The sequence below is a fragment of the Molothrus ater genome, chromosome 8, assembly GCF_012460135.2.
Source record: "Molothrus ater isolate BHLD 08-10-18 breed brown headed cowbird chromosome 8, BPBGC_Mater_1.1, whole genome shotgun sequence".
Classification (NCBI taxonomy): Eukaryota; Metazoa; Chordata; class Aves; order Passeriformes; family Icteridae; genus Molothrus; species Molothrus ater.
In genome coordinates, this window is record NC_050485.2 from 3,241,712 (window position 1) to 3,255,274 (window position 13,563).

Sequence of the window (13,563 nt, forward strand, 5' to 3'; positions counted from 1 at the left end):
CAGTCCTCATTTTTGCAGGAGATGTTTGAGCTGTTGTGTTACAAGCAGGTGAGTGCTTCTGGAATCTCCTGTTTATGTTTTGTGAGGATTACTTGGGTGATGAAGGGATTCAGCTGATTATGAATAACAGCTGGAGCTACAAATGCCTTGAAAGATGTGATCATTCATCTGTTGACTTGCCTGAGGCTGTCCCAATCTCTGATTTTTTTTTATTTTGGTAGCTGGAACAGAGTTAATGTTTATGCCAGCCTCACCTATAGGATTCCTCAAAAAATATGAAATTTCATAATATTGATGGTATTCTTGCTACAGACATTCAGTGGTTTTGTCCCTGTGAATGCCACAATTTGTAGGATACACTTGTGTCACTGGTTTTGGTTTTTTCAGCTGGTGAAAGGACCACAAAGGCCAAGTTGGGTGGAGCTGGGAGCATCCTGGGATAGTGGAAGGTGTCCCTGCCTATGAGATGGGCTTTGAGGTCCCTTCCCAGCCAAACCATTGCAGGATTCCAAACAGGGCTCCATTTTGCACAGACAGCAGTGCTGCTTGGCCTTGGCAAATTTTGGGAATCCCAGGAAATACAAGGTTTATGGCTCTTTGCTTAGAACACTGCTACCCCCAGATGTCCCAGACAGAGCAGGCAGATCACAGCACAGATCTTCTGCTGGCCTGGAAGTGGCCACACTTGGTTCCTCCAGGCTTTCCACACTCCCTGTGCCCTGCTCTGGCAGGGAGGCATCATGATAATTGCAAAGATGTTTTCTCTTGTAGAACCATTGTACAAAACAGGGGGATCTTTGCGTTGCTTCCTGCAGAAGTACCTGATTTATTGGATTATTTTTTCCCTAGGACAGTATTTAATTTAATTCTGCTGTGCATCCTAGTGTTCCCCTCAGGAAGAGGAGCAGGCAGACATTCAAGGAAAGCTCCCTGCAGAGTCACCAGGGATTTCTCTCTTCACTCAGCTCTGTTGTCCACATGTGCTCTCCCATTTTGCCATCTCATCCTTTTTGGCCCAGATCCATGAGTCCAGGGCTGACAAAGCTGCTGTTGCATGTGTCAGTGCACACACAGATCATCACTGCAGGGCCACGTACTCCCTTACAGCAAAGATAGGAACAAGCCCCAAATGTCTGTATGGAAAGACCTTAAAAATGTTCTTTTTCTTTCAAAAGATTGGTGGCTTCTTCCCTGATTAGAAGTTGTTTGAGCAGAGTTACAGCAGATTGTGTAAATTCATATTTGACAGTACCTGCTAAACACATCCAGGTCCTGGAGCTGGGCTGTGTTCTGCAGTTTGGATTTTTAATATCTTGCTCTATTAATCTGTCGTGCCAGGCAGGATAGGAGGAGCCTGGAGCTGAACTCTCTTGACAAGCTGATTTATGTGTCCCAGAGAGGGAGTCTGAGTGGTTATTACTGTGGTGATGATTCACCTCCTCCCTTGGCTCCCTGCCATGGCTTTGCTGGAGTTGGAGGCTCCAGCTCCTGTCCCAGTGATGCTTCAGGTTTAGCTTTTATATTTTCACATTCTGTGCTGCTTTAGTGTGTGGGTCTGAGCTCACATTAAGGGATGGTGAGCTCTGTGCACAGAGCAGGGAGACAAAACAATTCCTGCTCCTAGCTGGGGACCAAGGACAAATGATCCAAATCTCAGCCCCAAGAGCACAAACACCATGGGCTGGAGAGAGAAAAACAAGGATGGGACTGCATGGGCTAGGGCTGGAATGGGACAATGAACTGCAAGATGCAAATGGAGCAGAACTGATCAAAGGGAGAGACCCCAGGAGCAGTCGTTCATTTTGTGACCATTTTGGTTCATCTTGGGTTCATTTTGTGCCCATTTTGGTTCATCCTGGGTGCAGCCCTGGTTGGGCTCTTGTGCTGCCCAAGGGGGATCCATGGAGGAGATCCTTTTAATAAATCCCTGCTTTATTCTTTAGCTCTGTCTGGCGTCTGTTCTAGGGCAGCCTTCTCAAGGCATCCCCAGCAGTGCTGTGGTGGTGCTGCAGCTGCACAGAGTGGTAAAATCAGGTGCAGTGTAACCAGGTGGGGTTCAGAGCTGTGCTCATCAGCAGTTCTCCTCCTGGGGATCTCAGGATGTTTTTCCATGACTGTCCCAGAGTGTGGCTGTCACTGAGAACCTGCTCACCTGGCCCAGGTGTGTGGAGCAGACAGGGATCCTGTCTCCAGCAGCAAAGCAAACTGGGACACTTCTGTGCTTTAGTGTCACCTTCTGCCACACTGGGTAAGACCTGAATTCCCCCAGGGATCCCTGGATCTCTTGGGAGAGACCTTACAGTGCATGGGCTTGTTGAGTTTTTAATCTTTTTTTGTTGTTAGGGTTGGGATTAAATGTGTGAGATGGTATTTCTTGTTTGGATTCATATGTTTATTAGTTCTTATCTGTACTACAGTCTCATAAACCCTGAGTTCTACAGCAAGCACTTTACTAACAAATTACAAAATGGAGATGTATCTCTCTCTACAAGGTCTTTTAAAGATAAACTGTTTAATTAAGAAATGACACTTAAATTATTTTTACTTTTAACTCAATAACTACTTTGACTTGCAATGCAGACTTTTTTATCTAACTACACAACATTACCTAAACTCATGAAGAAGTTGAAGAAGGACTAGCTTCTGCTCTAAAATTTTTATCTTGCTTTATATATATTACTGTATTTTAAAATATTAAGCTCTAAGTTTTTTACTATGTGATATTACACACTTTTATTCAAACTACACACCTATAATCTTAGGTTTATCATTTAATTTTGGAAACCTTTTCTATGGCTTCAGGTTAAATGTAATGTTTTCTTGGAGGTCAGTGTCTGCCAGCACAGAAAGTCTGAAATTCTCAGTAACCAGGAAAAGTTACTGAGAATATCAATATATCAAAATATCAAATCAAAATATCAAACATGGACTGTTCGATATTGCCATTGCAAGTGTGCAGGCTTCAAATCAATTTATCAATTCACCTGTTTGCAGTGGTCTCCTACATCTGAGGTCTGCTCACCTGGAAATGGTTTTCAGTCCCTTTCCTTTGTGGGACTGGTGGGGCCAGGAGGGGAACAAAAGTACAGGTCACAACCCAAACATCCTCAGGTGCCAAGGCTGAGTTTTTGGAGTGTGCAGATGCATTCTGCACTTGTGGCTGCAGCTTTGGGCCAGTGGGTCACTGTGTCATTTCCAGGAGTGGCCATGATCTCTGTCCCATTACCACATGAGTGTCTTTTCTGTGTCCTAGGGGCTGACTTTTGAGGAGGTGGAGAACTTCTTCACTTTTCTGAAGAACATAAATGATGTGGACACAGCTTTGAGCTTCTACCACATGGCTGGAGCTTCTCTTGATAAAGGTACTGAGACCTGTGGGGTGTTGAGGTGCTGAAAGCCTGAGGGAGCACAGCTCATGCTGTGTCTTTGGAGTTGGGAAGATGTCAGACAAGGCCAAGCTGACAGGTTAAAAATGTACCCAAAGTGTAATTCCTGCCTGTAATAGGTGCTTAGCTCACTACATCCATGGATAAAGAGGGATTTCAGGCTTTGTACTCCCACAGTTTTCAGTGGAGGGAGAAGCAAGGCTGGCATGTGTAGCCTGAAAGGATGAGGAAGCAGTGATTTCATGGAGGGACCTTTCTGCTGTCTGTGTGCAGAGGCAGGGTGAGCTAATGAGTGTGCCACAGGCTGTGCTTCCAGATCCCAGGGACACCACTGTTTCCTCCTCATCCCCATCTTCTGAAGGGACCTTTTTTCCCCCTTATACAAAGGACTTCAAAAAGGAGTGTAAAAGAATTCTTGCAGAGTTATTTTCTGTGGAGGTCTCTGATCACATGGCAGAGGCACAGCAGCACTGGGGCTGGGGGTAGGAACTGCTCAACCCTTGTTTTGTTTCAGCTTTGCTCAAAAATCATTGACTTTGCCTAGAAACAAGGGCTGGATGATGCATTTCTGATTGGGAAGCCAAGCAGTAGCAAACACCTTCAGAGCTCCTGGGAGTGCTGGAGGGAAAGAGTGAGAGCAGTGGAACACCATTGAGGTCCCAGACTGAGCATTAAAGTCTGTCCAGAGACTCAATCTTAGATAACCCACAGTCCAGAGGAGTGGGCTGAATAAACCTCAGAGCTGGTGTTTCCTGGGGACCTTGGTAATAATGTGGTTTATTGATCAGACCAATCCATATCCTTCTCCTTATCACCATGTTTCCTTTCCTGAGCTGGTCTGTCTCAGGTTTGTTCTTAGATCTGACACACTGATTTTAAAAAAAGGCAAAAAATCCCCAAAATAAATTTCAAACCAGGTCCCACCCTGCTGCCAGGATCTGTCACAAGTGCTTTGGTCTTTGGGTTTTTTTAAGAGGGATTTTTTTTTTAACAGACTGAGGATATAAAATAAAGATAGCAAACTCATTAAAAGAATTTTAGGCTAAGTGGAAACTCTTGTCTGCTACAAAGTTAAAGCTGATTCATTTAGGCAGCTGCAGAATTAAACATTTTGGAAGCCAGCTATTCCAACTGCTGCTGTTGTGGGAATATTAAGGCATTAATAGGTTTGGGGACAGTGAAATTACAGAGGGAAACAAACGTGTCACATCTCTTCTTGTGTGTGTCAGCAGCCCTTCTCATCTTAAATTTTTTGGGGGGAAATCATCTGTACTCTTTGGTTTAGAACATCATTACCTTAAGACTTAAGAGAAGCTGATAGGATTTTCCTTTCATTTAAAAGTAAAATACCAAGTCTGGGTGTGCTGCTGCTGCTCTGAGCCCTTTCTGTAGCATCCCCGGGGAGGTGATAGCCCAGCAAATCAAATTTACTCAGTGCCTACAGGAAATTAGCATTTGTCCTGTCATGGAATACACATTTTCACAGAATTTAGGTCTGTGTGCAGTTGGTAAATCAGTGTGATTGCTGTTTAATGATGTGCCATTAATGAGCTTGTGCAGCCACTGAGCTGGGAGTGCTGGGCTGGGCTAAGGGAACCTTCCCTGGGCAGGGATCAGATTTAAATAAACCATAAATGGGGTATGCCCTCCCAAAAGTGAAGCTTTCACAAGGTTGCTGGTTACAAACTAACAAAGTCAAAACTACACTGGGATGGGGACTAGGAAGAGGTTGGTATGTGTAATAATTTGCTGTTAACAATGCAGCAAACATTATTATGGTTTTAAAAGGGCTGTTTAAAATTTCAGAGGGGAAAAAATGGCTGCTACCAAACAGCCAGAGCCTGACAGCCTGTTTTCTGTGCTGAATTAAAGTCTCTTCTTCTTCTAAAAAGGATCATAAACCTGTATTTTAATGACCCATTTAAAAAGACCCAGATTATTTGTTAGCCCATCTTTCATTTTCCCAGCAACATAATAGCTGTCATTCTCCTAAATCACAAGCACTCCTTAGGAGACTTCCCCAGCCTGGGCTCACAGCTGGAAGCAGGGCAGGAACTGAATTTGGTGCTTATTCCCCTTTTAGGAGGGTGTGAATTGCACTTTTCCTGGCACTGTGTGCAGCCAGGCTTTCCAAGCAGCCCTGGTGCCAGCAGGGAGCTGTGGGATAACTCCTGTGGGGTTTGGGGCAAGGCATAGAAGGGCCAAAGCACAGGGAGACAGCTGATCCCACTCATGTGTGGCTTGGAGCAGGGCTGGAGCCCCAGAGAGGTTCGTGGAAAATCATTTTATTTGAATAATGCTGCTTGAAACGGCTGCAGAGTGAACAGGGAGTCAGGGAGGGGCAGAGGTGAGCTGGAGCACAGCCATGGAATTGCTGCCTGCTGCCCTGTGCCTTGGAGAGGGATGGGAGAAGCAGAGCTTGGAGTGCTCCTCTGCACTAATGGCAGTGCTGGTACTGGGAGGGGCTCTGGGACCCTGGTGTCCAACAGGATCCCTGCAGCTGCAGTCAGGTTTGGGGTGTCTCCAAGGAATCTCCTTCCTTTCCACATTTCTGGCTGTGGATATTGCAGCAACAGCTCTGCTCTGGTCTGGGAGCTCTGCTTTTTTCTCCCTGATCTCCATGACTTTCTATCATGCTGCCTTTGATGTCAAAACAGCTTCTGCTCAGCTGCAGGGCTGCAGTTTGAGAAGAGCAAGGAAAATGTGCTGTGCACCCAGGATTGCACAAGGCTTATCCATCTCTTTCTGGATGGGTGTTCCAGCACATACTCATGCAAATGATTTGTAAAAATTAAATAGATTTTGGGAGCTATGCTGCCAGTGATAGCATCCAACATTTCCAACTGGGAGCCCTGAAATGAAACGTGTGCATCAACATGAGGCTGATTTCTGGGAGCCCAAACACACATGTGTGTCCTGCCTTTCCATCCTGGAATGGCCCAGGGCAGGGAGCCCTGCTCCCATCACCCCCAGTGCCATTTGGAAAACAAAGGCAGCAGCCCAGCTGTCCATTCTTTTGGCCACATGTGTGATTAATCCCAAGTTGGAGGGAAAAGTGAAGTTTGCCATCTGGTGAGGCCCTGGCCTGGAGCAGCACTCAGTGAGGCATTGCTCACAGTGCACTTCTGGGAATCAGAGTGGAAAAAAAGGATAACTGTGTCAGACTCTAAACTTGCATAAAATCACTCAGATGGCTCATTAAAGGAACCGGTGGGAGATACCAATGCATGAAATTTAAGAAGCTTTTCAAGATAGAAATGTGGAACTCATTTTTGATGATATGAAATCCAGGAGAATTTCTATCCCAGAATTCCAAATCTGGACAGGCTTTAAGAGATGCTCCCCAGACAGCACCTATTCCATTTCATGGTAAAGAAATGATTCCAGCAGCTTTGCTTCAATTTTATTTGCCTTCCTGAGCTACCTTGTGGTCTGGAGCATGTGTGTGGATGTGAAAGCAGAGATGCTTTCCCTCTTCCTTTTGATTCCTTAAAAACCAGCACAGCACAGTCCTGCAGCCCCTGTGGAGTCATTCTGGCATCAAGCAGGAACGATGGGATGGAGCTGACACTTGTGCAGTTGGATCAATAAGAGAGGAAGCAGGAACTGCTGGCCATGAGTGCAAGTTCCAGCTGGGAAAACTGTGGCTGTGAAAAACAAACAGGGGGGGAGGGATCAGGAGACTCCCTGCAGAGATGGAAGGAGTGGGGAAAATCTCAGCAGAATAACATAAATTATAATTAAAGGTATTAGGTCAAGGGGCAGTGTTTTAAATTGAAAGGGACATTTTGATTTGGTGTTAGGGAGAAATTGTTCCCTGTGAGGGTGGGCAGGCCCTGGCACAGGGTGCCCAGAGCAGCTGGGGCTGCCCCTGGATCCCTGGCAGTGCCCAAGGCCAGGCTGGACTTGGGGCTTGGAGCAGCCTGGGACAGTGGAAGGTGTCCCTGCCCATGGCAGGGGTGGCACTGAGTGAGCTCTAAGGCCCCTTCCAACCCAAACCATTCTGGAATTCTGTGATGAAGAAATCATTCTAACATTTTTTTATAAGTAAGGCTATAGCCACAGGGTACCTAGGGCACCAGGAGGGGAGGATGGCATCAAGGTGAAGCACCTTGAGAGAAATTTTACATTTACAACACAAATTAAATGAAATTTGGTGCTGTTGTCTGAGGAAATACAGAGTAATAACTGCTGACTGGAGCTACATCACTCATGGAGAAAAGGAATTTCACTCAGAAAGAATAATTACTTGGGAAAAGTAGGGTCCTACTTGAGATTATAAATATTTCACATATATATAATGCATCATTTCAATTTTCTCCTGCATTATTTAGTAAAAGGAGAGGTTTTATGGGGAAAAGGACCTGATGGTGGCAGTGAATTCCTCTCAGACAACCCCAGATTTCACTCAGGGGAGCAGAAACGGGGTGGAAGGTACCAATAATGTAAGCATCAATGAAAAAATCCCATTAGAAATATTTTATGCAGTTTGCAATTAATCCAGTTACAGTATAAATTGGATTATTATTTCTTCCTTTGTGACACACTTAACTCTCCAAAATTCCTGAAGGACTGGGGATGCAGAAGCCCATAAGGAAAGCAGAGGCTGTTTGTGGTTTCAGTCTGGTTTTGTGATGCACCACTTCCCTCTCTTCCCTTGCTCCACAGCTAAACATTGAGCCCAGGTTCTGGGGATGGCATTTCCTTGGGTCAGGCTTTGTAGAGAAGCAATTTAACTTTAAATACACTCACACCAGCCTAGTGAGGGGGCTTTTCTTTTCCCATTTGTGCAGCAAAATCAACTGCCTAACCCTGCCAGATTGATAGCTCCATGGATTGCCCTTTTCTAAAGGTGGGGAATAAAACTCCTGCTTGCTTCTCTGCTGCCAGTCTAGGGAGAAAAGGGAAACAATTCCTTACAACTCTTTATTTTATTGCAAAGTTAATCTGGTCTGCTCCCTGCAGGAGGGTGGGTGGGTTTCTCCTGCAGTTATTGGGTTGCAACAGGAAAAGCAGGTTTTGGAAGTCCCAGTTTTTGGAATACCCTGCTTGATAGAATTGAATGCTGGATAATGTGGTGATGTTAGCAGGGATCCCAGGACGAGGGAAGAGATGAGAATCTTGACTCCATGTTTCAGAAGGCAAATTTATTATTTTATTATCTATATTATATTAAAATGATATATTAAAATGATACTAAAGAAAGAAGAAAGGATTTCATCAGAAGGTTAGCCATGATAATAGAGTCTTGTGGCTGACTAGAGTCTCAACACAGCTGGACTTGTGACTGGTCATCAAGTAGAAACAATTTCACATGCTGGGTAAACAGTTCTCCAGATCACATTCTAAGGCAGCAAAACATGGAGAAGCTGAAGCTTCTCAGCTTCTTAGGAGAAAAGATCCTAGCAAAAAGATTTTTCATAAAATATGTCTGTGACAGGATAGCATTCCTTGGAATGCTGTCAGGAGGAGCTGCCTCGTTGGTCAAGCTTATTGCAGCCTCTCTGAGGACACCAAGGCTGGTTTCCACGGAGCAACAGGAGTGTCCTGCTGGGGTTGGCCCCTGTGTGACCCTGTGCCCTCCCTGTGTTGCAGTGACCATGCAGCAGGTGGCCAGGACCGTGGCCAAGGTGGAGCTGTCAGACCACGTGTGCGACGTGGTGTTCGCGCTCTTCGACTGCGACGGTGAGTGAGCGCCAGCTCAGCCAGGCTGGGGGAGAGCCCAGGGCAGGAAACCTGGGGGAAATGGTTCTTCTGGCCATGCTCTGTGTCCGTGGAGCTGGGGAGATCCCCTGGTGGATTATGCCCTTTTCTGACCCAGAGATGGGCAACTGAGAGGTGATTTAAAGACTTTTATTCCATTTTCAGTCTCATGTGGAGGGTGAGACAATACAGATGTTGTAATTCACACCATCACAGTCACAAGCCAACCATTTCCTAATTACATTATAAGTGTTTCTTGGCCTATCAGCTTTTGCCACACCATGCTGTAAATGCCTTTATTGTATTTGTGGGGTGCCCCATGGCAGGAAGGAATGATCAATCTGACTCCATGTTCTCAGAAGGCTAATTTATTTTATTTATTATTTTATGATACTATATTATATTAAGGAATACTATACTAAACTATACTGAAGAATACAGAAAGGATACTTACAGAAAGCTAAAAAGATAATAATGAAAACTTGTGACTCTTTCCAGAGTCCAACACAGCTTGGCCCTGATTTGCCAATGAGACAAAATAATTCACATGAAACCAATGAAACAACCACCTGTTTGATAAACAGTGTCCAAATACATTGCAAAGCAGCAAAACACAGGAGAAGCAAATCAGATAATTATTGTTTTCCTTCTCTCTGAGGCTTCTCAGCTTCCCAGGAGCAAAATCCTGGGCAAAGGGATTTTTCAGAAAATGTGAATGTGACATGCCTTGAATCATCTAAAATTACCCCTCCTGTGTCCCACTACAGTGCATCTTTCACAGTTCTATTTCTCCAAAGTATCCAGTCTCTTTTACAAGGCATCCTTTGAAACTTGTTTCTAATTCCATTTCTCTCTCCACATTGTCTGTCCTGTTCCAGGGCATTTCTAAGTCAGCATTTCTTATCTCAAGGTTTGCATACAGATGCACACACTGTGTAAACTTTCTGTCAGGCTTTGAGAATTCTATAAATCCATTTCCCACATTCCCCCTGCCCTTTTGGGAAGGGTATCCAGGGGTACCCACCCTGTGAGATGTGGATGTTGGAGCACAGATGGGAGGGTTTGGTGTGCACACTTTGCTCCTTTTCCCCCACCCAGAGAACTCCAGTTGGTCTAACAGAATGAACTGTTGTGCTCCAGTGTTGGAAATGAGCCTGGCTGGGGCTTATCTCCAAAGTCCTAGACAAATGTCAGCTTAATTTTTAATTAATTAATAGCAGCACTGTGCCCTGCTGGGAAGCTGGCTTTGCAGAGGCTGTGAGTGCCCCAGGGTGGTTGTTGTCATGCTGAAGCACTCCCAGCTTGATTTAACGGGAGTTACTGGAGCCTTTGCCAGGTGACAGCAATTCTGACTTGGAAAGAAGGCAATTCTGCATTTGCCCAAAACTGCCAGGCCAAAATCAGAGTTCTGGCTGGCACCCTGCTTCTCCAGCACAGTCACCAGCATCTGGCAGCTCTGAGTGGCAGCACTGCTGCATAAGTATGAACATCAAAAAATATATTTAATTAATTTAGTCCTTGTTGTCCCTCTTGATTTCAGTCCTGCCTGCTCCTTTGCACCTCCCTAAGGTCACATCTCCTGTTTTATTTTCCTCTGTGCTTCAGTACCACTGTTGTGATAAATCTTCATGCCAGATGATCAGGCTGAAGATCAGAGTAAGCTGAAGTGTAACCAAATATTCCCTGTTTGCCTTCTCTCAGAGGAGAATCTCCTAAATATTTTGATAGCAAATCTTTAGGGGGAAAGACTGGTTGCCAGAGGAGTCCCCCAAGGAAGAAAACAAGTCGAAAAGCAGGCACAGACATTTTTTATTATTATTATTTTGTTGTTTTCACTCCATCAGTGTTTACAGGCATTACAGGCATCCACTGGAGGGAATTTTGCTCAACCCTTGATAGTTTGCTGGAATTTTGCTGCCCAGTGGCTGCATTTTCCATAACCTCATTCATCAGATCAACAAATCTTCCCTTCTACTCCATTACAAAAATTTGTGCACCCAACAATTTCCTAAACCACTTAAAGCAGTGTTTCCTGGGAGGACAGGGACATTTGGCTTGCATTTGCTTCTCTGCCTCCTGCAAGCATCCATGGGGTTGGGATTTAAACCCTGTGGCTCGGGAGCCCTTGCTCAGCAGGATATTTTGGGAGGTGGCAGCCAGATGTGGTCTCAGTTTCTGCAGGAAAGGACACTCATGGCTGCTGCCCTTTAAAGTTATCATTTCAAGGAGGTTGCTGGTGGGTCTCTGATTGTTTTTCCTCCTTTTTGCAGGGAATGGGGAGCTGAGCAACAAGGAGTTTGTTGCCATCATGAAGCAGCGCCTGATGCGCGGCCTGGAGAAGCCCAAGGACATGGGCTTCACACGGCTCATGAGGGCCATGTGGAAGTGTGCCCAGGAGACAGCCTGGGACTTCACAGCTCCCAAGCAGCAGTAGTGGGGTTGGGAAGGAGCACCCCCATTCCCTGGATGAGCCCATGGGCACAGCAGGGTGGCACCAGGCTCTGGAGAGCCCAGGCTGGCTGTGCCAGGAGGGTTTTGTCAATGCAAGTTAGAAATCCACACCTGCTGAATTTGCTTGCTGCTGGCTCCTCCATCTTCCTCTCTCTCAGGAACAAGCAAAGGACTTTTCACTGCCAGCACCTCCGTGGCAGGATGTGCCCTGCTCCAGAGCTGGGCCCCAAATCACCTTTATTTAATGCTATGAAAAATGGCATGGGAGGTTCTTTTGATTCTCAGCCTGCTCTCAGAAAAGCCAGACAATTCCTGCATTCCCTGGATCCCAGGCCAGGATTGCAGCCAGCCAAAAGCCCTGTGCTGCACCTGCTGCAGAAGGGCAGCTAAAAGCAGTGCAGCTCTCCTGCCCTTCCTGCCTTGCACAAGCAGGAGCTCCCTGATTCCCTGAATGGGGAGTTGTGCTGGGAAGGGCTGGCAGGTGTGGTTTGCTGGGGGCTGTCCTCTGTAAAATTCCTTGTAAAGATGTTCCTCCCTCAGCCTGGCTCTGTCTCTGCATTGCTCCACATCCTCCCCAGGGCTGGGGCTGAGGCACTGAATGTGGGGTGGTTTGGGAGTGGGGGGAAACCCCCGTGACTTTCCAGAGCTGGAAGGACAAAGGGGATCAGTCACTCCTGGAATACTTTCTGTCCCCAGCACAGGAAGGACATGGAGCTGCTGGAGGGAGTCCAGAGGAAGCCACCAAAGTGATCACAGGGATGGAGCAGCTCTGCTGGGAGGAAAGGCTGGGAGAGCTGGCATTGTTCAGCCTGGAGAGAAACTCCAGCGTGACCTCACTGTGGCCTTGCAGTGCCCGAAGGAGGTGACAAGAAACATGGAGAGGGAATGTTGACAAAGGCCTCAAGTGCCAGGACACAGGGAATGGCTTCCCACAGCCAGAGAGCAGGAATGGATGGGATATTGGGAGGGTGGGCAGGCTCTGGCACAGGGTGCCCTGAGCAGCTGGGGCAGCCCCTGCATCCCTGGCAGTGCCCAAGGCCAGGCTGGACACTGGGGCTTGGAGCAGCCTGGGACAGGGGAAGGTGCCCCTGCCCATGGCAGGGGTGGCACTGGATGGGATTTAAGGTCCTTTCCCACCCAAACCATTGTAGGATTCCATGGTTCACACAGGGATATTGATCCTGATCACCCCATCCTCTCCCCCTCATTTCCCAGGCTGTTTTGGGGTGGTTTGGGCGTCGCTGTGCTGTCACTCACCTCACACCCACAGACCAAGGTGGGAGTGCAGGTGTGGCCCTGCCTGCCTCTCTGCTGCCTGCTCCCAGGATCTGTCGCCTGTCCCTGAATTCTCTTTTGGGATGAAGGTTGTTCCTGCCATCCCTGCTGCGACTGAATGTGAAACAACGTGTCACAGCCCCCAATCTCGGGTTTTGTGTTGCTGAAATGCCTCCCGAGGTATTAAAGAGTATTTTTTCCCAGCCCCACAACTGAAGAAGTCGAGGTTCCTCGGCTCTGCTTTTCAAGCTTGTTTATTTTCTCTTTATCTGTTCCATTCTTTCTCTGACCCTGCTGGGGTCTGTCCAGCAGGTCGGGTTGTGGCACACTCACTGCCCTTGGGGTGGTGTTAGCTTTTTATACTAAGAACTACATGTACTTTATTTACCATAATTTCCCAATACCCATCACCTATGTAAGACAGTCTGTCTCTACTCTAAACCAATCCAGAAGTGTCACAATCCCAGCAAAAGATGGAGGATAAGAAGGACAGGACACGCTCAGATTCCTCCATCTTGCCTCTTGAACCCCCATTCTAAATCCTCAAAATTCTAATTTTTCACCCTGTGATAAATTCACTATCATTCTACTCAAACTCTTGTGGTTTGTAACTCGTCACACAAAGTTGGTAATTGTTTCCATGGGCTAAAATCGAAGGCATAGGTGTCTTTGACTCCGTGCCAGGGTCTCGAATCACCCAGGGCAGCCAGAGGAATGTCCTGGCTTCCGACACCCGAGCAGCCTCACC

The 13,563-nt window shown here is 46.6% G+C and overlaps 1 protein-coding gene across 1 annotated transcript in view; it reads left to right on the top strand.

Annotated features, from left to right (window-relative positions):
• The window catches only part of MICU1 (mitochondrial calcium uptake 1), a 94,161-nt gene extending 82,082 nt beyond the window's left edge, over positions 1-12,079 (top strand). Inside the window, 3 exon segments of the mRNA XM_054515627.1 lie at positions 3,254-3,362; positions 8,982-9,071; positions 11,360-12,079. Coding sequence (XP_054371602.1) covers positions 3,254-3,362; positions 8,982-9,071; positions 11,360-11,523 — 363 coding nt within the window. The 3' untranslated portion in view covers positions 11,524-12,079.
• Positions 12,080-13,563: the final 1,484 nt, after the last annotated feature.